Genomic DNA, 26,569 nt, shown 5'->3' with positions numbered 1-26,569 from the left:
CGAACATGCTGGGCATGTTCGGCCGACCCGAAGCCACTCGAAGCAAGCCGATGTACGGCTGATTTCAGCCGACGTACGGCTGAAATCAGCCGTACCAGCCTGAAGTGAATAGCCGAACAGTGTTCGGCTCACTTCACTTCAGATCAGTCATTCACTCGGCTGCCCTCGGCAGCTTGGTGAATAGACCCCTAAGTTGCTTTATGTCTGTATTCTGTAGTGCACCTGACTAACACTAATCTCCAAGGGATAGAAGCTTTATTTGCAAAATAGAAACTGTGATTGGACTTTACACATCTGTACTTCTTATAACTGGTACCATTGATGCCAAAGCAGTAGGATGAGTCACTCCTGGTTTAATACACCGCTGCCTTATAAAAAGCCAGCTGTCTCTTTATTCTATGTATATAAATAAACTCTGAAGAAAAACAGTATATATTGGCAGACAGTGGAACTTTATGTATTATGTGTACATAGGAGTATGTGTTTCTGAAAACAGTATCAATATTGACACTCATAAATATTGGAAAATCTTCAGGCATAACACAATGCTCAGCAATAAATAAGCCACAAGAATAGCTTCTTATCGGTGTCTTTGTTTTTGGATGTTATGCTTGACAGAGTAATATGATGTTCCACATCAAAGCCAAAGCTTGCTTACAACACAAGGATTTCTGTGTGCGTCCAGGACCATGCTGCTTGTGTTCCTGAACATATGCAGGCCTAGTGACATAAGAAACAAGTGTACTCAAACAAATGATTTAATGGTAGCTTGGGAAGTACAAATTTCACAGACTTCTGGAGATACAGGTGAAACTTGAATAATTAGAATATTGTGCAAAAGTTAATTTATTGAACTTAATGAAGCACAGTTCTAGTGACTGGGGAAACTGGGAGCTAAGGATCTTCAGGTTGCAATATCTCCTGAGCAAGGAAGAAGACAGCGGCGGACATACTCATTCTGAGTACGGGGGTCCGTCACATTGGTGGCAAGCGGTGGGATGCTCTTCCTTGCCTAAGGAGACATTCAAACCACCACCGGGACAACATTTTCTGCTGAGATAGGAGAAGAGCCACAGTTGCCTACGGCCATGGAAGCACTGGCCCAGCTCGACAATCCTGGTTCTGCCCAGGATATGCTGGGAAGGAGACGCTTTGTGCCGGAGATCTGGAGGGAGACTCTTCAATTGCAGCAGCACTATTGTGGCAAGGTCCTCCCTACATCTGAGGAAAGATACTGGCTGCAATTCTGGGCTCCTGGAGAGGGTTGGCGGCCAGCCTCCTTCCCAGCAACTATGGACCTTGTATTATGGAGACCCCCCTTGTTTGTTTGAACCGGGTGTCCGGGGCCAATGGACGGCTGTTGCGGTGGAGCCTGGCCCCACAGACGTCCAATTTCACAATCCAATACCGGCCTGGGAAACAGAATGCCAATGGACTATCTCGCCAAATGGAACTGGAAGGGTGACTAACATCATGGACATCCCCAAGTGGACCTGTCGAGGGTCTCACCGGGTCTGCCATCCTTTAACTTGGGCGAGCTATGTGACGACATGCTGATCAGTTTTATGAGTTAAATGTGTATTGGTGTTGAGTTATGTTTGAGTGCGTTATGATTTGTGACCTGGTTATGGAAAGACTATCAGCACCATCCCTCGTTATCTCCCATTGTTCTCTGAAGGAGCTCAGAACAATGACATTCTGGCCAAGCTTTGCTATGGCTTTCTGGAGCTCGTTAGCAGGGGAAACCCTGTGGTGTTGAGCAGACCGATTGTCTGAGAGGGGAGGGTGGATGTGATGGGATTATAATCTGATCTCATCACTTGCTGTATAAAAGTTTGTGCAGTTTCTCAATAAACCAGAGTTTGTTTCACCTACACTCGAGCCTCGACTAGTGACTGGGGAAACTGGGAGCTAAAGATCTTCAGGTTGCAATATCTCCTGAGCAAGGAAGAAGACAGCGGCGGTCATACTCATCCTGAGTACCGAGGTCTGTCACACTGTGTACATATGCATGCTTATACTTTTCAGAGGTCCGATATTGTTCTATGTACAATCCTTGTTTTATTGATTGCATGTAATATTCTAATTTTCTGAGATTGTGGATTTGGGGTTTTCATGAGCTGTAAGCCATAATCATCACAATTATGACAAATCACGGCTTGAACTATCTTGCTTTGCATGTAATGAGTCTATCTCATATATTAGTTTCACCTTTTAAGTTGCATTAGTGAAATAAATGAACTTTTGCATGATATTCTAATTATTCGAGTTTCACCTGTATGAAGGAAAGGCAGGCCAACTCAATGTAACCTGATGTTGTACAGTGGTTCAGTTGCTTGAATATAGAGAAGTGCAGGTTCAGTTACCTATGTTTATTTGAATTAGAAACTAATAATGAATGCTCTAGGAGTTACAACTAAATAATTGCTTAAGGGCCTCTAAACCTCATGGATCATATTTTTATTTCATACTTCTAAGGGTGAGTGGAGAATTCAACTTAAGCAGAAATCAAGGGCCCATGTACAGCCTGAGCTTAGCATCCAATGGAGTTCCACAGAGATAGAGACCACACTATATACTTACAAGTATCACAAGTTGACTTCCCTTTTAACACTATTATTACCTTATAAAACAGTTTGGTCAAGTCAGGCACACTTTAAATAGGAACATCATAAACATTACAACAGAGACACATTAAGAAATGTTTAGTAATGGCAAGCTACAAACACACTTATAGATAATTGTCAGTTTTTTATTCTTTGCCTTCTTTATTATTAGTTTTCTCCCCATTCTTCTCACAGTGGCCATTTTCACTATGAGCAGATGAGCCCATCTCCCTTTACTCCCTGGAACTCTGGGTCTGCCTCCTGGAACATGTGACAGTGCACATCATCTAAGGGAAAAAATGCCTTAACCAAAAGAATCTTGCAAGATTTTGTGTTTTACAGATGAGATTTCTCAGAAAGGCATTGGTGATGTAACCTTCCCAGGATGGGTCTGTGAGGAGAGAGCTACATCACCAGTGCCTCACTCAACCAGGAAGTGGAAAAGCAGTCATTGCAAATAAAGGCAAAACATTTTTGTTTAACTAATACATTCTCACATCAGTAGCATAAGGAGGTAAAGGTCCATTTTAAAATGCAAGAGGAATACAGGATCACCAGCACAATATTTAGGGCCTAAATACAGTATGCAGTGCAAAAAAAATAAGTAAAGTTTTCAGGAAGTGTTCTTCATCAACAAAACCATAGAAGAAAAAAGTCATCCGCAAAGAGCAGAGTAAACAGGTTTCCCATAAATGGTCTCTTGTCCTGGAATCCAAACCTTCTTCACTGAGTATATGATCAGTGATTAAAAGAAGCTTCCCGTACCTTAACCCCTAAAGCAAACTTTAAAAATCAGGAACTGTCCTTGGGAATCGACAGTTAACAACTATGGCTGCTGTCAAACAGGAATGTACCTGACCAACATTAAAATATTTTTTTGAAGAAAACATTATTTCACTTGTTTGTAAAAATCCAGTATGCTCCCATTACTTTGCATTGTAACTATTCAGCATGTAATAGCACTTCACATTTACTTTTAGATCTACTCAGTAGTAGTTCATATGGCCAACAAAAAAAGATGGTTGATACATAATCCCCTGACAACTAGCCTCAAATCAATGAATGGACTAGTTCAGGCACCACTAACTGGATTTCTGCCTAGTCAATATAGGCCATGGCCTGAGGCAGCAGGGCTACCAGGGGTGCAACACATTTCCATGTATAAAAGTATCCATAATACCTTGCTGCCTGCCAGATGTTGGCAGAGTAGTGTACTTAGGACAGTGTACCCACTCAAGGTCCCAGAATAAAACTGATAGCCGATTAGGACAACAGTATGCCTACGCACCTAGCCATCAGCTCTAAGTGTACTGGTAAAGAGTGGGCAAATTATTAATTTCATCCCTCAACCCTGAGTCTGTCTTGTGTGGCTATGTTGCCTGATCTTGTAAGTGTAACACTAAGGTTGGCCAGTCTACTTGGATGGGGGCAGGGCTGAGTGCAACACAACACACTTGGCTTGGGGGGCTAGAAATATAAATCTGGCCCTACTAACACTGGTGCTAATTCTACATATCAGTGATCTGTGCTTACTTCAAGCAAGTGCAAATATACACATTCTCATAAGTAATAACTAACCATCTTAGGTAATACAACAACAGTATTTCTTTATCTATTTTACTGTGATGCTGAACAGATTTTTAAAAACAATTTGGCAACTTCTTCTCAACAGCACACATTACTTCATTGTTCTATAATTATTCCTTTTTGTTGGAAACATTATTGCAGCAACAGCTTTTATTTTAGAGCCAAGACTTGGGTGCCAGAAGAGGAACAAGCCAAGTCCATTATGTCCTTTCACCTCAGTCTTACCACCACACAGAGAACCATCAGACAGTTTTCATCAGTTGTTCTAATTACATTTGATTTGTCAAAGGGAAACTCTGACCACATTTTTAATCAATAATTCCCAGTTGGGTTATACATTTGTATCATTGTTCTTTGTACTGTCCTACTGTGGGAAGAAATTTTAACTGTCCAGCAGTTAGACTGCGTACACATGTGACATCGTATATACGTGAATTACTGTGTACATTTTCAATGAAAATCCATACTTGTTTTATGTTCATTTGTGTTGAATAGTAAAGGAAAATATATTGTATTACATGTGTTATGAACTTTATGTTTTTAAATTATTGTTTTCCCAAAAACAATACATGTATTCTTCAACAAATGTACATTTGACTGTGTACTACATCTTTATGGTCATAAAACCTACAGTCATATACAAACGTTTGCCCATTTCTGTTCAAATCACATGTTTTGTTGAATTTCTTACAACCTCTGTAGGGAACAGGTCAAAAGCAGAACTTGTTTTCCTTATTTCAAAAACAAATTCCAGTGCCCAGCAATAGTTGAAAATTAAAAAACATTTTCTGCAACAATACTAACCTTCTCGCCATCACTGTCCCAGAACAAAATCACTGCTCCTGTTCCTCTCCTGGCCTACTTCCTCTGAGCCCCCGCTGTCATGGACACACCTTCCTTAGGGGCTTCAACATCACATTGACCTGGGCTCACAATACAATACCATCAGCACAGCTGTCTGCAATACTGAAGACCAGCTTCTATGAGAGAAGAGGCAAGTGGGAACCCTGCGTCATGTGACCAGCCCCGAGATACCCAGAAAAAAATTGGAGGAAGGGTGGTCATTGTAAACTGTGGAATGTATGCAGCTCTTACCCACCCAGGATTTTATGTGCTCTCTTTGCCTTTCTACTGGTAATCCCCTCCACCTTGTAGTATCTTCTTAACGGACTTTCAGTATTTTTATGTTTCTGACCCAGGCTAATGCTCATCAGGTAGGCCAAACTGGCATCTACCTTTAAGAATCTTGAGCCCCTTAGACGGGCTAGTAGTAGACCTTTAAGCCAAGACTGTCAATTTGTAGCTGTGGACCTTTAAGCCAAGAACTGCAATTATTTAAAAAAAGCTATTTATCAATTGATTGGTGCAGTTGCCATTTTTATTTAGCGTGCTGTGTTTGGTGTGGGGCCACACTGGGAATCTTTAGCTGCCATTGTGCTGTGCTGGGCTGTGCTGTGCTGGGCTTCTGCTGTGTCCTTCAATTTACACATTGCTCTGAGAATTATCCGTTCTCAGTGGAAACTCAATATCTTTTTGCCTCCGCCACAGGCTAATTATTATTAGGTAGGGACAGCCACCATTAAGTATCTTCAGCCCCTCAGACAGGCTAGTAGTAGCAATTGACTAAACAAACCTGCTTCAGCTTCAACTTCCTTCCCCAGGCATCGGCCTGGAAAGCATGAACTGGACCTCTCTCTTTAGAGACAAACCCTCCCTAAGCAGCTGGCTGCATAGCTAAGGACCTCTGAGCTTGCACCATCCCAACGCAGCAGACCTATGAAGCCAAGACTGGACCCTTCACTCATCTATCCTCTCCAGGAAATGCCTAACAGAGAAGGACCTTTCTAGAAGGTCTCTCTAAATATGTATTCTCTTCACCCTGGCCACATTACTGGCAAAAACCTCTTAGTGATTGGCCATGGTAAAATAAATATTCATAACCCAAAACATTGTATCTTCTCACTCCTAGAATCAGGTAGAAACAAAACATTGTACTTGGACTTAGGAGCAACCTAACAAACCCAAATAACATAAATAAATGTTCATGCTGGCTACAGCATAACTGCAAACACTAAATTTGGACTAGGGTCAATCCAGCATAGGGCAGGGCCCCTACATGAAGATGATATGTTTCCATACATTGTAATGCGCAAAGTTTGCGTTAGTTAGCAGACTCATATGGGTCTATTCACTAAGCTGCCGAGTGAACAACCAACCCCAAGTGAAGTTGCTAGGCCAGCTTCGGCTTTTAGCACAGCTCAGCCGAGCCGATGCATATGCGTTCGGCTCGACTGAGCCGCTCTGCCACGTTCGGGAGCTGTACGGGCTATAGTGAATAGCCCGTACAGCACCCCTTCGTTTCTACTGAACCGAAGGGGTCCTGGGGCCGAAGCTAGCCAAAGGATCGGCCGAAGCTACGGCTAGATCCTTCGGCAGCTTCGTGAATAGACCCCATAGACTTGCACTGTCGGAGTAGTAAAGCACAACCACTTCATAGCACTGCAAAGCAGCAAGTAGAGCCTGCATATATTTTGAACAAACATGGCTGCCACGTGTTCATAAATAGTTCAAAACCAACTATGATCACAGATTGATAACATTATTTATGTTAGGATCTAAATATAAGAATAATTAAGACAGGAAAAATAGAATATGTAAATGCTGGCAGGTTGATAATTAAGGTCAGTGACAAAGAAGCTAAGACAACAGGCATTATAGAGTTTTTCTAATATGGTTGCCAATTTTTTTAGGAATAGCCTTTTATTTTTTAACTTTTTCTATTATTATTATTATTTCCTATTATTAATACTGCCATTCAAACCTATAATCACAAAGTCAGGCAGGCTAATGTGCTTCCAGCTTTCATTTCTTGGTCTTGCCAAGTTGTCTTTTAAACATTAGGGGGTTTATTCACTAAGCTGCCGAAGGATTAAGCCAAACGTTTGGCTAATCCTTCGGCTCGCTTCGGCTGCAGGAAGCCTTTAGTTCAGCTGAACCGAAGGGCTGCTGTACGGGCTATCCACAATAGCCCATACAGCCGCTGAAGGCTGCAGAAGCACATAGGCGAGCTAAACGCACATGCTTTGGCTCGACACTGCCGAAGCGGGGAGAACGGTCTGCCAAAGTTGACCGTCCTACATGCAATATGTAAAAAAATTGGATTTAAAACAAAAAAGCTCAGGGTCCCCCTCCCAAATCATACCAGACCCTTTAGGTCTGGTAGGAATGTTAGGAGGGACCACCTGAGTTAAAAAAAAATACATGGAGGCATGGTAGCATTTGGCTATTCAATAGGGGTGAACAGCAGCAAGTGAACTGCCAAACATTCACATCGGCTGAGGCGAATGGTTTCTTCCCTTTGGTTCAGCCGAATGTGCTGAGGCTGTTCAGCTGAACCGAAAGGGAGTGAACTGAGCTAAAGGCAGCCAATGTATGACTTAAAATAGCCGTACAGAGCTGCTGTGAATGGCCGAACTTCACTTTGCTTCGGTTATTCATTCAGCTTAGTGAATAACCCCCTAGATATACGTGTTTTATTTTAGCAGATCTATGTTATAACAACCTGCCTCAGCCTAACTGTTGTGCCCAAATATACTGATACATAGTATAAGAAGTAGGTAAATATTTACTTTTTCTGAAGCAACCATTCAAGGAGAGCATCAGTGATCATGTAAAGCCACTACCTGAACTTTTGTCCCATAATCACCTTTGACAGAAGTTACATGACTGATGCCTCAGTATCCAGTGAGGTGACTAGCTTTAGAGGTACATTTGAAGAAGCAGATTATCGGAAAGAAAGGTGTAAACTTACAAACCACAAACAGAAAGAAAGTTTTTAAACATAACCAACCATAAGTCAACAATCATTATTCGCCATAATGTCTCATATTTTCAAAACTTAGGGCCAATAATAATTAAAAACAACAGTAACATGGGTGAGAGAAATGATCATTATTACAAATATCACGTACTGCATAGCACAATCAAACCTATTTATAGGATTGTTTCCTTAAGTTGATCTATTCCACATATAGCGCACATCTAAAAAAATATATATATATATCCCAAAGCCGTGGCTCCGGAGCAAAATACATGTCTTTATGGACATATTATGTATTAATTAAATCAAAGCATGAAGAAAAGCCTTGGTTACAGTAACATCATTTATTAATGGAAACTTGCCACATCAGCGGTAACTATCTCAACTTGCCCTCCCAACCAGTTTTGAAGTCTGCCATTGGCCATATCCCAAAATCTGTTCTAGTTCCAAGGTAACCTCACCACTGTGTGTGATGTCATGCAGGTGTGTGATGCTCTGGAACTAGCATGGCTCCTGGAACGTGGGTTGCAGTAGTTGCCATTGCTGGTTGGGAGACTTGAGTGCGACATGTAGCAGGTCCCTTTTAAAACACATAATGTGTTCTGTTGTCAGATGTTAGAGTTGGCCCTCTTCCTCACTAGTGCATGGTGTGAGCAGCACTATAGTGTGCATAGAAAGGATTACCTTTTTTCACGAGAACCCCAGAAAGAGGTATGGTTTTTTTGCTCTATGGACCTCCCGAGTTTGCAATAGCTGTTATATGGCTGATATAATGGTTAGGGCAGATGGCATTCAAAAGAAGCCATGCTCAGGTACAGATGGATATTTATGTAGAGGTCTAGACAGATAACAGACATAGAAACAGGAGAAAACTAAAATGGCTGAATACAGGAAAAAGAGAATAGAGTTCTATCTGCTGGCTGGAGATAAGACTGCATAATATTCATTTATAATATTTTACATTTACCTTACAAAAAAATATACTTTTTAAAATTATAATTTATTTATTTGTGACTTAAACAAAAAATATTTTTTGATCTAAGCACTTGCTTCGGGTAGTTGGTAGTTTAGTGGGTCCGTTTAAGATTCAAGCAACCAGCATTTTCAGAAGGAAATCAGTGGTAACCGAAATATTTGTGCCATGGCAACTTTCCTTTAAAGTGACATTCAAGTCAAAAAAAAATTCCCTCCCCCCAATGTTAAGTAAAGCACTTACCATAAATGTTGTCTCTTAATCCGATCTTCCTCTTCTTTCCTGTCCTTTTCAGCCTTCTCTCCAGTGCTGCGGCGGGTCTCCGATCCAGCGCTGACTCCTCTGTCCTTGCTAGCACTTCCTGTCCCACGGTGTCTGCATGCGGGTGCACGCGTCCATAGACTTACCTTGCATCTCTCCTCGTCTCCCGGCCAAAAATCCAAACGGCGCATGCGCCCGCCCCAAGATGCTTTGCCGCTGCCCGAGCAGTTTTGGATTTTCGGACGGGAGCATGCGGCGAAGACAGCAGTAAGTTTAAACCGCTTTTAAAGCGTTTTTGCATTTTTTTTCTACTGCTTGCTAGCAGTAGATATATGCAAAAAAAAACAGCAGAGGGTTTAGAAACCCTTTAAGCTAAATCTGTTGTGAGAGAAAATGGGACCTCTTTGGCTTCTAACTGACGTTCAATACTTTCTGAGTCACCTACCTGGAACAAGTGTGCAGACCTGGAAAATCACAACAAAGTCAGAATTTCTAATCTGCAAAAGTGTTCTGGGTTAGCGACTAGTACTGAGTAGAGGGCAACAGCAAAGCAGCAAGGCAACTAGTATTTGAAGATTTGGAGTCAACAACTGCTATTTCTTTTTTTCCTTCAGGAAAGGGTTTTTTACCTGAGAATAGAGAAATTAACTGTAGGTATTTCCATGAATTAGAAATTGCTGCTACAGAGTTGAACATGGCCCCAGAGAATTAGACTTGATTAAAACAAGACATGAGGTGTGCCTGCTCTTTGCGGCAGGACACAAAATTGAGGACTGCAGATTCCAGTCAATGGTCTAATAAGCTTTCCTTCCAGCAGAGGGAGCTCCATCAACAGCAATGTCACAACAAGGTTTGAAACATTATATAAGCATAAAAGACAACTGCATCTCACAATTAAAAATTAAGCTAACTCTTAACTCTCCATTCTAATGATAGCTTCCCTGATGTGCCATAATTTTGGTTCATATTTATTTAATTATTACAGCATTTTCCTTTCCCACAAAGAAAGAAAAATCAAAATTGATATTTATTGATATAAAACATAGATTAAAAAATAAAAATAAAAACACAGGAAAATGCAGAAACCTTAATCTACTTCATATACATTCAAACACACAAATGCTAATCCAAACTATGAATTACAATTCCTGCCCCTTCTAGGCCAGCTGTTTTGTGCCACCTCCCCCTCCTAAATCAACTATTTGACTAGCCTTAATATCAAAAAGAGCATGTCAAGGCTGGGTGCAGAGAGGCTGCAAGAAACGGTATGTTTTGCTATACCTAGAGCCTACTATTAGAAGAGTAGGGCTAACTCTAACTGTCCCCTTACTTTTCTAACAGTTTAGTGTAGACAGCAGGTGACAAGCTAAACATTGACACTGCTGGATTCTGATTACACAGGGGTCTATTCACTAAGCTGCTGTAGGCAGCCGAGTGAATGACCGACCTAAAGTGAAGTGAGCCGAACACTGTTCGGCTATTCACTTCAGGCTGGTACGGCTGAAATCAGCCGTACATCGGCTTGCTTCGCATGGCTTAGATCCGAATGAGCCGGTCGGCCACGTTCGGGAGCTGTACGGGCTAAAGTGAATAGCCCGTACAGCAGCCCTTCAGTTCCACTGAACCGAAGGGGTCCTGGGGCCGAAGCTAGCCGAAGCTAGCCGAAGGATTGGCCTAAGTTACGGCTAGATCCTTCGGCAGCTTCGTGAATAAGACAGAGTTCAAATAAGGTATATTGAGTGAAAGTTCTGACTTTAGCATTGCTAGACTGTTTTCTGCAGTGTATTAGGCATTTACTGATTGGTTTCACTTGTTACTTGTAATTACCCTGTAATAATAAAATCAATAAAAACAAATACTAGCACAAAATAATATTCTTGTCATTTAACAGCATTGCCAGAGTTTGCAGTATACACTTACCAGGGAAAGGGAATTTTAACTTTAATAGGTGGGCACCCTGAAGCTGGCTACACAGTTTACAACTGATCTGAACATTCATTGTGCAACATGCTTTAGATTTACCAACAACTAAGTAGTGCAAACACCTACCAAAACAATTTGTTCTCTTTATATCCAACATACAGACACTGGTACTACATAGCTGTTGGTATATAAAAGGAGAATGTACAATCACAATGCAAGGTATATGGACAGCTTTACTGTGTACAATTAATAGGAAATGCTATATGAAGTAAATGAAGCAGGGGTGGGACATAATTAATTTTGTGGAGGCACTGCCTCCTATTGCCTCTCCATCACACCAGTTCTGTGTATGGGGTTAATGATCAAAAACACAAAATTACATTATTATTAATATTGATAGTCAGACAAGAGTTTTTTTGTATATACACCAATAGAAAACCTTTAGCAATGATCTTTTATCATATTGGAAATATTTTAACACATTTGCATGTTCATTCCTCACACAAGTGTGATAACAAAGAGCTAATTTAAAAAGACTATCAAATTACTTACCAAGCCTATTAACTGTGATGAGGATTAGGCATGAAAAAGGAAGCTGAAATGCAGAAGTATACCAGTGCGTAATATAAACATTAAGAGAACAAACCAGTGTACAATCTCCATCTGTCTAGCCGCAATCTACTATCTAGCACCAGTATATATGAGGATAATGGTGAAAAGGTATGTAGATTCTTTATGCAGATTATATGCAGTGTAACATAGATGCAGATTGGCTGCATCCTAAAAGAGGGTTCATTTATCCATAATTAAGTTTGGTTTTTGGTGTGGATGCCAAAAGGGAGCAACAATCACTTGCTTCTTTTATTCTTTTTATAGCAAGATTAAATTACCTGTTTCTAGATTCCTCCAATTGTCCCAATGGACGATAGGTGGCATGGGGATTTTACTATCATCGCTTAGCTCTTATTTTACACTAAGCCTTAATCAAAAGGCTCCAGCAACAGATATACTCCATCGCTGTGATGATAAGATCTACCAGATGAATCCCCTAATAGATAACAATGAATTATCAGCCTGTAGTCATCCATTCATTCATGAAAATCAGTTTGGGGAAAACTTGGTTTTTAATTGTTCCAATTATCGAACATTATCTTCCAATGCACAGAACAACTGGTATGATACAAACACATATAATCAAAAGTTAGCATTTATTTTATTTCCCAGACAGCAAAACAAGACTCAGTATCATTTTTCTAAATACTACCCTTCCTCTAGAAAATGTCAGCTGAAAATAAACTTTGGTGCACCCTCCAAAATGTCTTTCCAGTGGCCTTGGGTGTTTGGATTACATGGCAATCTAAAAGAAATTACATTTGCCCAATCGCTTTTTCATATGATGTGTTCTCAGAAGGAGGTCAGCAATGGCAGCCCTTTTATTTGCCCCAGTATAGGTTTTCTTTTTTGTTAATGTTCAAAAATAATGTAATGTAAGTAGACAGTTCAAGAACTCCAAGCAGCTATTTAACAATAGACATTTTTATTGAAGACGATGAAGAGAGAAATATAAAGGAAAAGGTGCATTATCCCATATTAAATCATCAATAATAAATCATCTTTCCCTGTGATGGCAACCTTAACCTAGAATGTGTTTTTTACTGGATATCACATTTTCAATTGCATATTTGTTCTATGCACTTGGACATAATGTACCTTTCATTTGATGAACACACAGCTTTCATTTTCTCCTGTTCCACAAGTCCTGGCTTCATGCATTAAAGTGGCAACACTCAGTCAAATCAATTGTCAAATTCTACACTTCCTCTCTAAGTTGACAAGAAGGTTGCACAACTGCCTTGAGCCATATCTTTTTGGGTATTAAAGATAATAAGGGCAGATACAGTAATACAATCAAGTCTAAATCTAACATTGCTTCAGTGACAATTCTTAGCATGGTGTGCACATTTATCTGAATCGGATTACATGATAAAGCTAAGATTGCAAGTTACACTACACTTTTGAACCCATCTACATGAAAAAAAAAAAATAGCAAAACACATTTAAAGTGTTTAGCTTTCTATTGTGGTTCCCTTATTGTAGTAAAGTGATAGCAGGGAAGCAGGGAAACTCTGAAGAGCAGGCTTTCTGTAAAAATGGAAGTTTCCATTAGTGATAGACTCATTAATTATTCAGATTACCCCAAAAGATAAGAACATTTCTTCCATGCTGTTACTTTAAAGCTTAGTCGGAATTAAGTGCTAAAATTATAAATGTCTTCCATTCCCATTGTACTAATTACACCAAATGACTTTGAATATGCAATGTAAGTGTACTGCAGTGGAGCCTTACGGTGCTTCCTACAATTTTTACAGGAAGCGCCGTAAAAAATTTACAGTATGAGGATTCGATACAGGAAACTATTTTGGAAACACGGCCACTGCTGTAATAGCTGGATTAATGTACAGCAAGCAAAAGTAAGGTGGAATAAACAGCCATAGCACCCGCCAGGCTCACTTTATGCTTTGATACCAAGAGGTGGGATATACCACATTCAGCTAATAGCATGAAAGAAGCTGTTCATCTTCACTGATAGCAATCATTAGCAGAAAAGAGAAAGGAGAGAGTTGACTTAAGAACAATATAAAGGAAAGGCTGCTGGTAAGATATTTCTATGAATGTGTGTTGTCCTTTCTCCTATTCCTCTTCATCTTTATATCATTGTTGTACTTTCATTTCTAGTTGTCCTGTAAACGCAAGCAAAGCTGCAGGGGGGTAATATGAATAGAAATGTGCACAATGTCAAGGGGTGTGTCCTCGGAAGACATTGTCTATAATTGATATTATTATTATTATCGTTATTATTATTTTAAAGTGGACTTATTAAAATATGTTTTTCACATAAATCATTAGGGAACATACCAACATCACCAACCCACATTATTATCTTAAGTAAAGAGTTATCAACATTCATGCCATGAATTACAACTGCCACTTCTGAGTTACTTTGTAATCTAAAGCCTAAACACCCTTGACCACATGGTCATCGGCTACCAGGTGCATTGGGGGTGCTTTACATTCTTTCTCTATTTATTCTGTAGAGAATACATAGAGACTGCAAAACATTGTTCAACCACACAGAACCTTTTGTAAGACATGCAGTGAAAGCAGGGGCTCAGCATACACGACATTTGCATCAAATGGTATAGAGCCTTTATTTTAATGAGCCAATTTGGCTACCCTCGTGTTCACATGGAGGCTGATTTACTAAAGGTCTTAGGAATTTTCATTCAATAAATTAAGTGAAAATTGACTTTAATTATCCAATCATGTGAAAACTAAATTTCTGTTTACATTGGTAACAAACATTGTATGGATTCCCTAATCCCCTCCAATCTAGCATGCCCCCACACAGATCTTATATGCAGCACAGACCCACTATCCACTTTCCACATCAGCTGTTTTGGTCTAGATTGTTCACTTATCCTGCCTTCTCCAAACTCTTCACCCTTTTGTGAATAACCCTGTTACTTTTCCTGGTTAAAATGTTGCTTTGAGCCCCCTCCCCCCACAGCGCTGTATCCAAAAGTTTGGCCATTTCCCTCATAAAGTATGATGTGTATTTTAGCCCTTCTACTAATTTTTATTTGTCACGTAAACCTGCTAACAAAGTGCATGTTTTTTTCTGTTCCATATACAATATACATTGTCTTTTTTGCACAAAGAGGGTGGACAAGCAAGGAAAGTGATTGACACAGTATTTTCAGATTGGCAAATGTCAGTATAGTAACAAGATTCATTTTCAGGTTCTTTGAAGTGAAACATTATCCTAAATGTCTTTTTAGGTTTAGATAGAATGGGGAAGGTTTAAAAATGCTTGCCAGAGTTTTGTCACTTTTTGTGTCACTGTTGGGTAATTTCCCCATTAATTCCTGCTCTGTTGACACCTAAACAAGAAATGAGTGTCACTGGCACTAGAGGATAGAAGACAAAGATATCAAAAACTATATGACAGGAGTTTCAACCTTTCTCTATTCTACTAACTTAACATGTTTTTATTTCTATCTTCATCCATACTGAAGAAAACAGCCATTATTCCTGCCAGCAATATACCAGAAACTCCAGGAGTGAGGGGAAATCTCATCATTGGGCTTAAAGATAATATTAAAACCCCTTCAGCGGTACTAACCCTACTCCCTCTATTTCATTCGTAACAAAGGGTTTTGTCTTGAGTAGTACCATTCTAACTAAATCACCTCTGGCTATTTTTCTGTTTTTTCTTTACTATTGCAAATTGTAAAAGATAGCTCAGGAGGCTATTCGTCCACAGACCACTTCGCAAACACTGCACTGCAATGTATGTTAGAACCTAATCCATGTCAGAGCTAAAATCTAGAGGGTTTGAGACAATGTCATATCTGAGGCAAGAATCTGTTAATAGTAATACATACAGTATTTGCAGTTACCAGTATGATACACTCATACTGAAGACAAACTTAGTTTTAATTACTGCAGGCCGAAGTGGGAGTAATAATACATTATGTAATTAACTGTGTATATGAAAACCCACAGCAATAAACTTCTAAAGCAAATATACTGAAGTGGAAAAGACAACCTAAGCAATAAGTGCCCCCACCACATCGTTCATTGCAAAGTTCACACCAGTATGTTATAACACACATTTATGGTTAACATCATGGGAGAAAATACCATTGTGCAGACAGTGGAGCTGCCCAAGGGTCCTTTTGAACTTAGGGTCCCATTTATAGTATATGTGGGTCAGCCAGATTCTGGGACTTCTCCCACAGTGACGTAGACATGAACACCGCTCCATTCTTAGGAGAGGTGAAGGTTAGGTGAATAGCAGGCGCATCCCAATGATGCTCCAGGCTTGTAAAAAGTGATTTTTGGCAGCATGTAGAATGTTTCTCCATTTCCTGTGTTTTTATAAGATCCCAGTTGTTTATTGTGAACTATATCAGGTTACACCCCGTATCTATCTATCTATCTATCTATCTATCTATCTATCTATCTAGCATGACAGATAAACTGTTCTGGCACAGGAACTATTTGGTGACTTTGTCTGCCACTGGTTCACAGAGAAATCAGTATTTTATTCACATAGACTTTTGCTGAGCGAATCTAACATATTTGTTTTTGTAATGACTTGATGTACGTTTCTGGTTAGTAAAAGCATTCATGAATATTGTGTGATTTTTATGTATTCTCTTACAGTTATGGACTCCAAATTTTTCAACCTATCACAAAGTTCAGCATCGCCCAAAAACTGTACAGATGATATCAGAATGGCACAAATAGTCTTCCCTATCCTATACACAGTTATCTTCTGTCTTGGAGTCATCATGAACAGCCTATCTGTTTGTATTTTTTGCCAAGTCCCTACTAACAGTGTTTTTATTGTATATCTTAAAAATACAGTGGCAGCTGATATAATTATGACACTGGCACTGCCTTTTAAAATAGTCACAGATTCTGAAATTGCACCATGGCAGGTGAAAGTTTTTGTCTGTCGTTGTTCTGCAGTAGTATTTTACTCAGCAATGTATGTCAATATAATACTTCTTGGACTCATAGGATTGGACCGATTTCTCAAGATTGTGCGACCATTTGAAAGAAGATGCATGGATCGGCTTAGTGTGGCTAAACGGATATCTTTGTCAGTGTGGATTGTCATATTTGGAATATCAATGCCTAACATGATGCTGAACAACAAAACAGCAACACCTGAAAATGTTAGCCGCTGTTCTGCGCTCAAGACTCCACTGGGCATGGGATGGCACAAAGCTGTTACTTACATTAGCCAGTTAATTTTTTGGTCTGTTTTCATTTCCATGACGGTTTTTTACACAGTAATCAGCAAAAAGGTTTATGAATCATATAGAAAATCACACAGTAAGGACAAAACTGTGACAAAGAACACCAAAGCCAAAGTTTTTATTGTAGTAATTGTATTTTTCCTGTGCTTTGCTCCCTACCACTTTATGAGGGTGCCCTATACATTTAGCCAGAGTGGAATCATAACAGACTGCTCCCTCAAAAGAATGTTATTCCTAGCTAAAGAAAGTACCTTGTGGATTGCTGCCACCAATATATTCATGGACCCTTTTATCTATATAGTTCTCTGTAAGCCATTTAGAAAACTCTTACCCGGGTTTAGCAGTTTAGGAAACTCAAGCCAGGAAACACCTATAAATGAGTCAACAATGTAGACTAAATCATGTTAACTTTGGTTTAGGGATTAAGGATGATTATCATCACAAGTTAAAAAAAATTAAATAAAAAAGTTTTATATTACAGCATAGCCAGTTTTGAAACTGCTAGAACAAGATAATTATGTCAGGCTATGTTTCTTAATGTGACGCTAAACTCAGGAGTTAAATCTTAAAAATGCATTCAAATACCTTTTCTATTAACGAAAATGTATTTTATTTGTTTCCATCTTTTGTGATGGACTACAATCTCAATACAAATTAGTAAACTAACAGGATTATTCACAAAAGGGTGAAGAGTTTGGAGATGGCAGGAGAAGTGAACAATCTAAGACAGGGGGTGCCCACAATTTTTGTGTTAAGATCTACTTTTCAAATGACGAGCTACATGAGATCTACCAACGGAAAAAAAAACTCCCTCGCTCTCTCTCTCCTAGCTGTCTCTCATTGCTCATCCTCCTGGCTGTCTCTCTTTGCTCATACTCCTGGCTGTCTCTCCTTGCTCATCCTCCTGGCTGTCTCTCCTTGCACATCCTCCTGGCTGTCTTTCCGCGCTCTCTCTCTCTACTGGCTGTGATTCCTCGTTTTTTTCTCCTGTATGTCTCTCCTCGCTCTCTCTCCCCTGGCTATCTTTCCTCTTTTTCCTGTCTGTCTCTACCCGCTCTCTCTCCTGGCTCACCTTGCTGTATTTTGCAACAGGCTGTGTAAACTAATATTCTTTGATGTAATACATAGCACTTCAACCACCAGAAAGGTGTCAGGGAGCTTGGCTCAGCAGACTCAGGCTAAAAGGTAATCAGGTGTACAGCTAAATAAATATACCAAAATGGAATAAAGGGGCCGCCATTCACACCCTTTGGGATCTACCAGCATCATCTTTGAGAGCTACTGGTAGATCACGATCTACCTAATTGGCACACCTGATCTAGGACAACATAGCTGAGGTGGAAGGTGAGCTGAATTGGAGAATTTTGTCCAAATCAGCTATTTTGGCCTAGATTGTTCACTTCTCCTGCCTTCTCCAAACTCTTTACCCTTTTGTGAATAACCCTATAAATGTGAGATTGTAGTCTATTACAGGCGCAAGTTTGGAGTGGTGGCTACTTTAAAACACACACAGGGACCATGGGGAACAAAAGTAGCCACCCTCCGGAAGGAAGGACAGTGTCAGCACAAATTCAGAGATCATCTAAAGATCTTAAGCTAAGTGATACACAAATATAGTACATTATTGTTAATAGTTAAGGTACTTGAATGCATTTTTAAGATAAACATTTTTTATTTAGTGTCACTTTAAAGATTAACTTATAATATTAAATATTTATATTATATTTAGCTCGTCCTCCCACTTGAGACTTCAAAACAGTAGGCAACCTCTCCCTAGGTCCATGGCTTATGCAGGTGGCTCTTCCATGTTCATCAGAGGCAGCAGACTGCACATCTGTGGGCTTTTTTTCATGGATCCAAATGTGGAACACACTTACTAAGTAGAATGCTTTTTCTATGTCTGGAGAACATGGCACACATGTGCAGTATACTGTGGCCTGCAAGTTCAGTGGAGAATGAAAGAGCTGTCCAACCATGCATAGGTCGCCACCCATGGACAAGGTGATCCGCTGTTCCATGAACAGTGCATGTTTTTCACACATAACAGTATTTTAGTTATATAAATGAATTGTAGTTTCTAGGTGTGACAGTTATTTAAACCTGTGATATTATAATCAGATGTCAAAAAATGCATATACATTTAAAAACGTGTCTGACTGAAAACCAAGCTATATCTTTGTTTTATTGTGTATACAGAAATATGTTTTTACCTTACAGTATAATAAAATGTACCCAACTTCTCAATCAATGCAAAAAAGTGCTCTTCTGGAAAAAAAAAGGAATGACCTAAATTTTAACTTGTGCTGGTTATATAAATGGCCTCTGTTTGCAGCATTTGAGAAACAAAGCTAAACAACTTTAATACTACAAACAACAAAATAATAACACTTTCAGGCACAGGTTTCTGAATATCAGGGATGTGCGGTCTGGGGAGTGAGGCAGAGCCTTACCTGCCATTATGGAAGAAAAAACGGTCAGCTTCCAGTCCCATAAGGGAGCAATGCACATCAAGGGAAGTGATTCCTGCACACCAGTAATTCTGTCATGATCACCAAAGTGATATCAGCCTAACAAATGTATGTCAGGAATTCTAATAAATATCAATGCTACAACAATGCTATGTTCTGTACAGAGTGTGCTAAAACTTAAAGGAGAAATTATTACAAAATGAGGAAAAATGCAGACTACGCACTTTTTTTTTTTTAACAAAGCTCATTTACATTGTGCTTAGCAGAAAAACTACTGTATAAAGACTGCTTACAAGACATAACCTTTGCTTTACACAAAATGACTACATAGAGCAGCAGATGTATATGTGAAAGATACTTGTGTTGTCTATGATGCCAACAATCCATACAACATCATTATTACAGCTGAAACTTGAAAGTAATAAATGGGTAATGTGTCAGCTAAACACAGCTTTGCATTATTACAGCTTAAAGCAGAACTGCAGGGAAAATGAATCTTAACCTTTGCAGTGGGTTTACCCCTGCACTGCAAGGGTTAGGTGCTTGCTTTAATCTAGGGAGCAAAATAACAAAGATATACTCACCTGATCCTAGGAGCTGGCCAGCTGTAACAGCGCTCCCTCCAGCCAATGTCGATAAATGCAAAGTAATGCACTTTGGAGTTAAAAATAGGCAAATGGGCTATACAATTATGGGTATGCCACAGGGGAAGCCAGAAATGGAGAAAGATGTGGGGGTCATTGTAGACCACAGATTTAATAATAGCTTGCAGTGCCAGGCTGCTGTAAACAAAGCAAGTAGAGCCCTGTCTTGTATTAAGAAGGGAATGTATTGCAGGGACAAGTCTATAATTTTGCCACTTTACAGATCGCTGGTTCGGCCTCATCTGGAGTATGCAGTCCAGTTTTGGTCACCAGTCCACAGAAAGGATATCCTTGAGCTGGAAAGAGTCCAGTGGAGGGCAAACAAACTCATTAAGGGATGGAGGATCAGAGCTATGAGACACGGCTACTAAATTTATATATGTTCATGTTGGAAGTAAGGAGATTAAGGGGCACATGATTTTCATGTACAAAATGTTCAATGGTGATAGCAACATCAGCAACAAACTCTTTACGGTTAACTCCATAATAAAGACTACAGGGCACCATCTAAAATTGGAGGAGAAAAAATTTCAGCACAAGGGGCGAAGGGGGTTCTTCTCAGTTAGAGCGGTTAGGGTCTGGAACTCGCTGCCACATGCAGTGATTTCAGCTAAGAGTGTGGAATCATTCAAGAAGCTCTTGGACGATTTCCTTAGAGACCATAACATACAGGGGTACAGGTACTCCTAAGAACAAGATCACACATGGACTCATACACACTCACACACTAGCAGAACCATATGCATACACACAATAGGTTGGACTTGATGGTCTTTATTCAACCTCAAATACTATGTAACTATGTAACAATCTCCTTCTCTACTGCAGGGATGGTAAGTCCCTCAGCGTCCTTATGTCCTATACACAGTGTATAAGATGTGATGACTTAAAGGAGAACTATGGGGTTAAGGCTTTTCCCCATAGTTCTCCTTAGGGTAACGGGAGGACACAAACTAGCATCCTCCCGTCACCCTAGGCTCAGTATACCGCGAGCTGTAGCTTGCGGTATACTGAGACGCCACAGTACAGGTGAAACTTGAATAATTAGAATAATTAGAATATCGTGCAAAAGTTCATTTATTTCACTAATGCAACTTAAAAGGTGAAACTAATATATGAGATAGACTTATTACATGCAAAGCAAGATAGTTCAAGCCGTGATTTGTCATAATTGTGATGATTATGGCTTACAGCTCATGAAAACCCCAAATCCACAATCTCAGAAAATTAGAATATTGTGAAAAGGTGCCATATTCTAGGCTCAAAGTGTCCCACTCTAATCAGCTAATTACGCCATAACACCTGCAAAGGGTTCTTGAGCCTTTAAATAGTCTCAGTCTGGTTCAGTAGGAATCACAATCATGGGAAAGACTGCTGACCTGACAGTTGTGTTACAATCCTTGTTTTATTGATTGCATGTAAAATTCTAATTTTCTGAGATTGTGGATTTGGGGTTTTCATGAGATGTAAGCCATAATCATCACCATTATGACAAATCACGGCTTGAACTATCTTGCTTTGCATGCAATGAGTCTATCTCATATATTAGTTTCACCTTTTAAGTTGCATTAGTGAAATAAATAAACCTTTGCACAATATTCTAATTATTCGAGTTGTACCTGTATACCGCGAGCTGCTGCTCGCGGTATACTAAGACGCCGCAGCTGAAGGGGATCCCGACAATTATGAGCTACTGAGCCAACCTGTGACAGTTTTATAAAATTCATTTCAGTACAGCGCTGCATGACGGAATAAACGTCAGTCAAAGTACCGCAGCGCTGAATACTGAAAAATGGCCTGGCCAGGAAGGGGGTCTAAACACCTGGTCTTGAAGTGGTTAAGAATCCTTAGATAGCTGCAGCAGAGGGGAAGAGAGGCTCCAGGGACCTGTCTAATAGCCAGCCAGTTCTGAGAATCAGGTATAATTTTGTTATTTTTTTACCCTAGGCAAAAACAAGCACCCCCGACTGCAACGGTAATTTCCCCGGAGTTCTTCTTTTAGGTGTGTTTCCACGTTTGCAGCCAAATTGGGATAACACTTATTTTATATTTGTTACTTGTTATCCATTCACATTGCATAACTTATTTTTTTTATGCTTGCACAACACATGCTCTTTTCTGAATGAAAAGTTATTCTCTGTACTAAGTTTTGCTCTGAATGGGCTGGGTAGATTAATGTTAACATAATAAACCTTTTCTGTACTATGCTAGCAGATCTCATTATCATTTGAACAATATCTGCCCTAACAAAGGGGTCTATTCCCTAGGCTGCTGAGGGCAGCCGAGTGAATGACCGATCTGAAGTGAAGTGAGCCGAACACTGTTCGGCTATTCACTTCAGGCTGGTACGGCTGATTTCAGCCATACATCGGCTGAAATAAGCCGTACATCGGCTTGCTTCGCATGGCTTCTGGTCGGCCGAACATGCTCAGCATGTTCGGTTGACCTGAAGTGCAGAAGGAGTTCGACTCAGCCGATCCAACATCTGGATCGGCTGAGCCGAACCTCCGGCAGGCTTCTCACTGCTGTTCGGGCTATTCTTAAAGATCCCGAACAGCAGTGAGAGAATAGCCGAATGCCGCTGAGCGGCATTAGGCTCGGCCCCTCAGAGGTACCGAGCAGAACAGAAAAAGAGTGAAAAAAGTAAAAAAAAGTAAATAGAAAACGATTGTGCGGAGCTAGCAGTGACAGCTAGCTCCGCCCAATAGTTTCCTATTGTCCGGCGGCTCTGCTGCTGTAAAAAAAAAAAACTCTCCCGGGCGCTCTGGGAGCCTCCCGCTCCCGGCCGCCAAGGAGAGAAGCAGGGCTGTGTCTTTTTTTTTCTTTATTCTGACACGAGCGATGTCAGAATAAAAAAAAAAAAAGAATTTTCTTATTGAAAAGCATTGGGACATTCATTTGAGTGGTCTGCCAAATGCACAAAACTCAGCAAAGAGGCATGGTATTTTTGGCAGCACACATACATTAAGAAGGTGTGCTGGGGTGTCATTCAGACGAAATCGCTCGTTACCACGATGCAACAGTGTGAACGTGGACAGAATAACAGTTATAATCATACACAATAAAGTACATTAATACAAAGCGAGCTGTTCTGGTTAACGAGACCCTGTAACAATTTTTAATTGTGAACCCAAAGCCATGCCTGTCAAGGCACAATAGTCACTAAGGGTCCGGAGAAAGGAACTACAGAGAACAGTGGACACCGGGTACCTGACACATTCCGAAGTGTGCTGAATGCCAAAGGTGTTTCAGTTAGCATAGCTCCTTATGGCAGCAGGTATTGACAACATGGGTGGCAGAAGGGATATGTGTAACCCTTTTTTTTTCAGGCCGAGCTTTTGGGTTCAGATTTTAATACAGTGACAGGTACCACATGAGTGATACTGCAGTGGTCAGCAGTTATAGAGTGGTTATAGAGTGTCAAAAAAGGTCACAAGACACTGTGGTCACAGGCACTGTGAGGGAAAAGCTTCCCAATGTGGTCAAAGACAGAAAGAAGAACTTGCTGAATTATTGCATGCATTCTCACCACAAAGGAAAATGCATAGGAGATACATTCATGGATAACTTGGGCACACAAAATTACATCTTGTAACTAATACATCACTAGGTTTTACCATGTAAAGTTTGCATATATCCTAGTGATTTAAAAGAGAACTATGGGGTGTTTTTCCCCAGAGTTCTCTTAAGGGTCACATATATCAGTGTCCTCCCGTGACCCAAAGCTCAGTATATCGTGAGCTACAGCTCGCGGTATACTGAGACCGCTGCAACTAGGACGGATCCCGACATTACTGTCGAGACCAACCCAGCTGTGTGAGTGACAGCAGGCGGGCTCTGCCTATCTAGAGGCAGAGTCAGCTGTACCTGCCCCCTCCCCCGTCCGTTCAGCCAGTCAGCGCTGGAGGATCGAAGCGCAGAGGCGGGGAATCGCAGGGAGCCATGACTGACAGTCACTGCTCTCTGCAGGTAGATGATCGAGAAGTGAGCGAGTGACGATATGTACAGTATGTGTTCACTCACTTCCCTATCTATTGAGCCGACGTGTGACAGTTTCATTGTACATGTAAATTTTTTTTTTTTTTGCTCAACGTGACCTTTGGGATGGGACAAGAGTTTAATGAAATGGCTCAACAGGTTTATCTGGACTATCCGGTAAATACGAACCCAGGAAGGATCAGACTTTTCATATGTATGTCACTGGGTGTGTTGTCACATTTATATTATATGTGGCAATGCATTCTGACAAGCCAGATTAAAAAATGTTCCAAACATTCTGAGATGCTGTGATTTTTCAGATGACATATTAACCATTCAAGTATTTCACATATCAAACATTTTGTATATGTGATCATGTGAACAAGGCAGCAGATTTACAATCAAAGCTCTCAATAATTAAAAAGGAAAAAAAAACTACTAGCATGAGGGTGTTTGCAATAAGTTATAAGTTAAGTTATTGCCAATAACTATATCTAGGAACTAATTGGATCTCTACCGGCAAGGCAGACTTTTTCCCCCCTTTACCAGCCCTCTGGTTTAGTTCAAACAACTGGCTCCAACCTTCATATTAACAAAGTCATGTGACATAACGCCAGTGTGTCACATGACTCAAGTCATGTATGCTGCACAGGTGTTGCCTGCCTGCCTGTCCTGGGGAGGAGGAGGGTGTGTGTGCATTAGCTCCCACCTGGAACTGATGGCTGAGATTTGAATAAAGGGGACTCTGCCCTGAGGACGGTGGGATAGGTAGATTAAGGGAAAGTACTGGTACAGAATACGACTATGTACAAGCTAAAATTTTGGACATTGTCCAAAATACAGAGTGGCACAGTGACACTGATATATATGAGAAGATGATATTTATAGTCATAATGAGTAAATGGAAGAAAATAATTTAACTTCCGGTATCTCCTGAACCATTTCCAAAATATACATTTGCTTGTTGTGGAAATTCCTAAGAGCTATGGAGAAAAGTTTAAGGCATAGTATCATACTGTTCCTTAAAATTATCTCCAAAGCTCTTGGCAATTTCCACACCAGGCAAATACACTGAGTGGCCAGATTATTATGACCACCCCATCAGTACTTCGTTGGGCCACGAGATGACTCCACGAGATGTTGAAAGGTGATGCGAGGAATCTGACACTGCACTGTTGCCCTTCTGCTGTCTTGTACCAGTCTTGCCACTCTCCGTTCTGCCCTAACATTGACTAGTTGCTGACGGCCACAATTCGCACGTACAGACCCAGATTTTCGGCTGACAGTCCAGTCTTTAAACACTTTAATAACAGCTGCTCTTGAACATTTAACGAATTCTGCTGTTTTGCGGATACTCGCTCTAGGGCTACGAGCGCCAACAATCATCCCACGTTCAAAGGCTGTTAAATCGCGTTGTTTACCCATATCTTCAGAAAAAAATCACTTCTACTGTCGTGGTAAATAACCTGCTTCCCTATTTATAATGGTCTGGCCCTCTAGCAACTTCAGCGCAAAATTATAGCTAATTATAGCTAATTTGCCTACAAACGTCAGGTGGTCATAATAATCTGTCCACTCAGTGTATATATGTGTACAAACCAGTCTGACATTCTGGATAGGTTACAGGCGATGTCAGCGATGTCAGCAGTCCATAAATACATTGTTTAGGTTACTTGGTCCATTTACTCATTGGGACTATAAACACCATCTGCTCGTACATATTTATCAAACCAGAGGTAAGTGTCCATCAGTCTCACTGAGCCATGCTGTACTTTGGACACTGTCCAATATTTTCTGACAGCTAAAAAGTTTCCACTGACGATTTATTATATTCCTGCAGAAAACTGAGCTTGTACACAAGTTAAAGAATAATGGAGCAAATGAGTGCAGGATGAGCAGGGTGGCATGACAATTTCCAAAGTGATCAATCTAATTTTTGGGAAGAGTAGGCTCATTTTATGTTTTACCATACTGCCCTGAGTGGAGCAGCCCCTATGCAAAGGAACACATGACAGAGTTGGGCTGATAGAATGAAAGGGAATGAGTGTATAGGGTCTGATAAAGGAAGTTACATAACAAAGAGGAAAAGCACATTAAGGTAACAAAGGAGCAAAATTAAGGTAACATTAAGGTAACAAAGGAGCAAAAGACAATGATTGCTCAGGGAATATTGGCCTCTCCTTTACCTTCTTTGGAGAATTCATGGTAGGTAATTAGTGAGGATATTTTTTTGCAGCTTCCTGATGAGTTCAGCATTGGACACATTTCTTATCAGGATTAGGGAGCAGGCTATGGAAAGGGAGGAGAAAAAAAAAAGCGCAAGGTTCCCTCCAATTGATACCAGACCCTTTAGGTCTGGTAGGAATTTTAAGGGGAACCCCACCCCCAAAAAATAGCGGAAAACATACCCTTGATCCGAGCACAGGCCTGGCAGGGCAGGAAACGGGGGAACGATCAAGCGCCCCCCCCCCCCCCGGG

At 40.4% G+C, this 26,569-nt stretch overlaps 2 protein-coding genes across 2 annotated transcripts in view; one reads left to right on the top strand and one right to left on the bottom strand.

Annotated features, from left to right (window-relative positions):
* MED12L (mediator complex subunit 12 like) overlaps positions 1-26,569 on the bottom strand; it is a 339,629-nt gene that overhangs the window by 128,063 nt on the left and 184,997 nt on the right. The gene's annotated exons all lie outside the window — the stretch shown is intronic.
* Positions 16,471-17,407, top strand: LOC108794791 (P2Y purinoceptor 13-like). The gene has a single exon (XM_018565894.1). It carries the CDS (start codon positions 16,471-16,473, stop codon positions 17,392-17,394), a length of 924 nt encoding a protein of 307 aa, XP_018421396.1. The 3' UTR covers positions 17,395-17,407.

The sequence above is a fragment of the Nanorana parkeri genome, unplaced genomic scaffold (assembly GCF_000935625.1).
Source record: "Nanorana parkeri isolate BGI_ZX_2015 unplaced genomic scaffold, ASM93562v1 scaffold898, whole genome shotgun sequence".
Taxonomy (NCBI): Eukaryota; Metazoa; Chordata; class Amphibia; order Anura; family Dicroglossidae; genus Nanorana; species Nanorana parkeri.
This window is presented reverse-complemented; position numbering and strand designations above follow the sequence as displayed.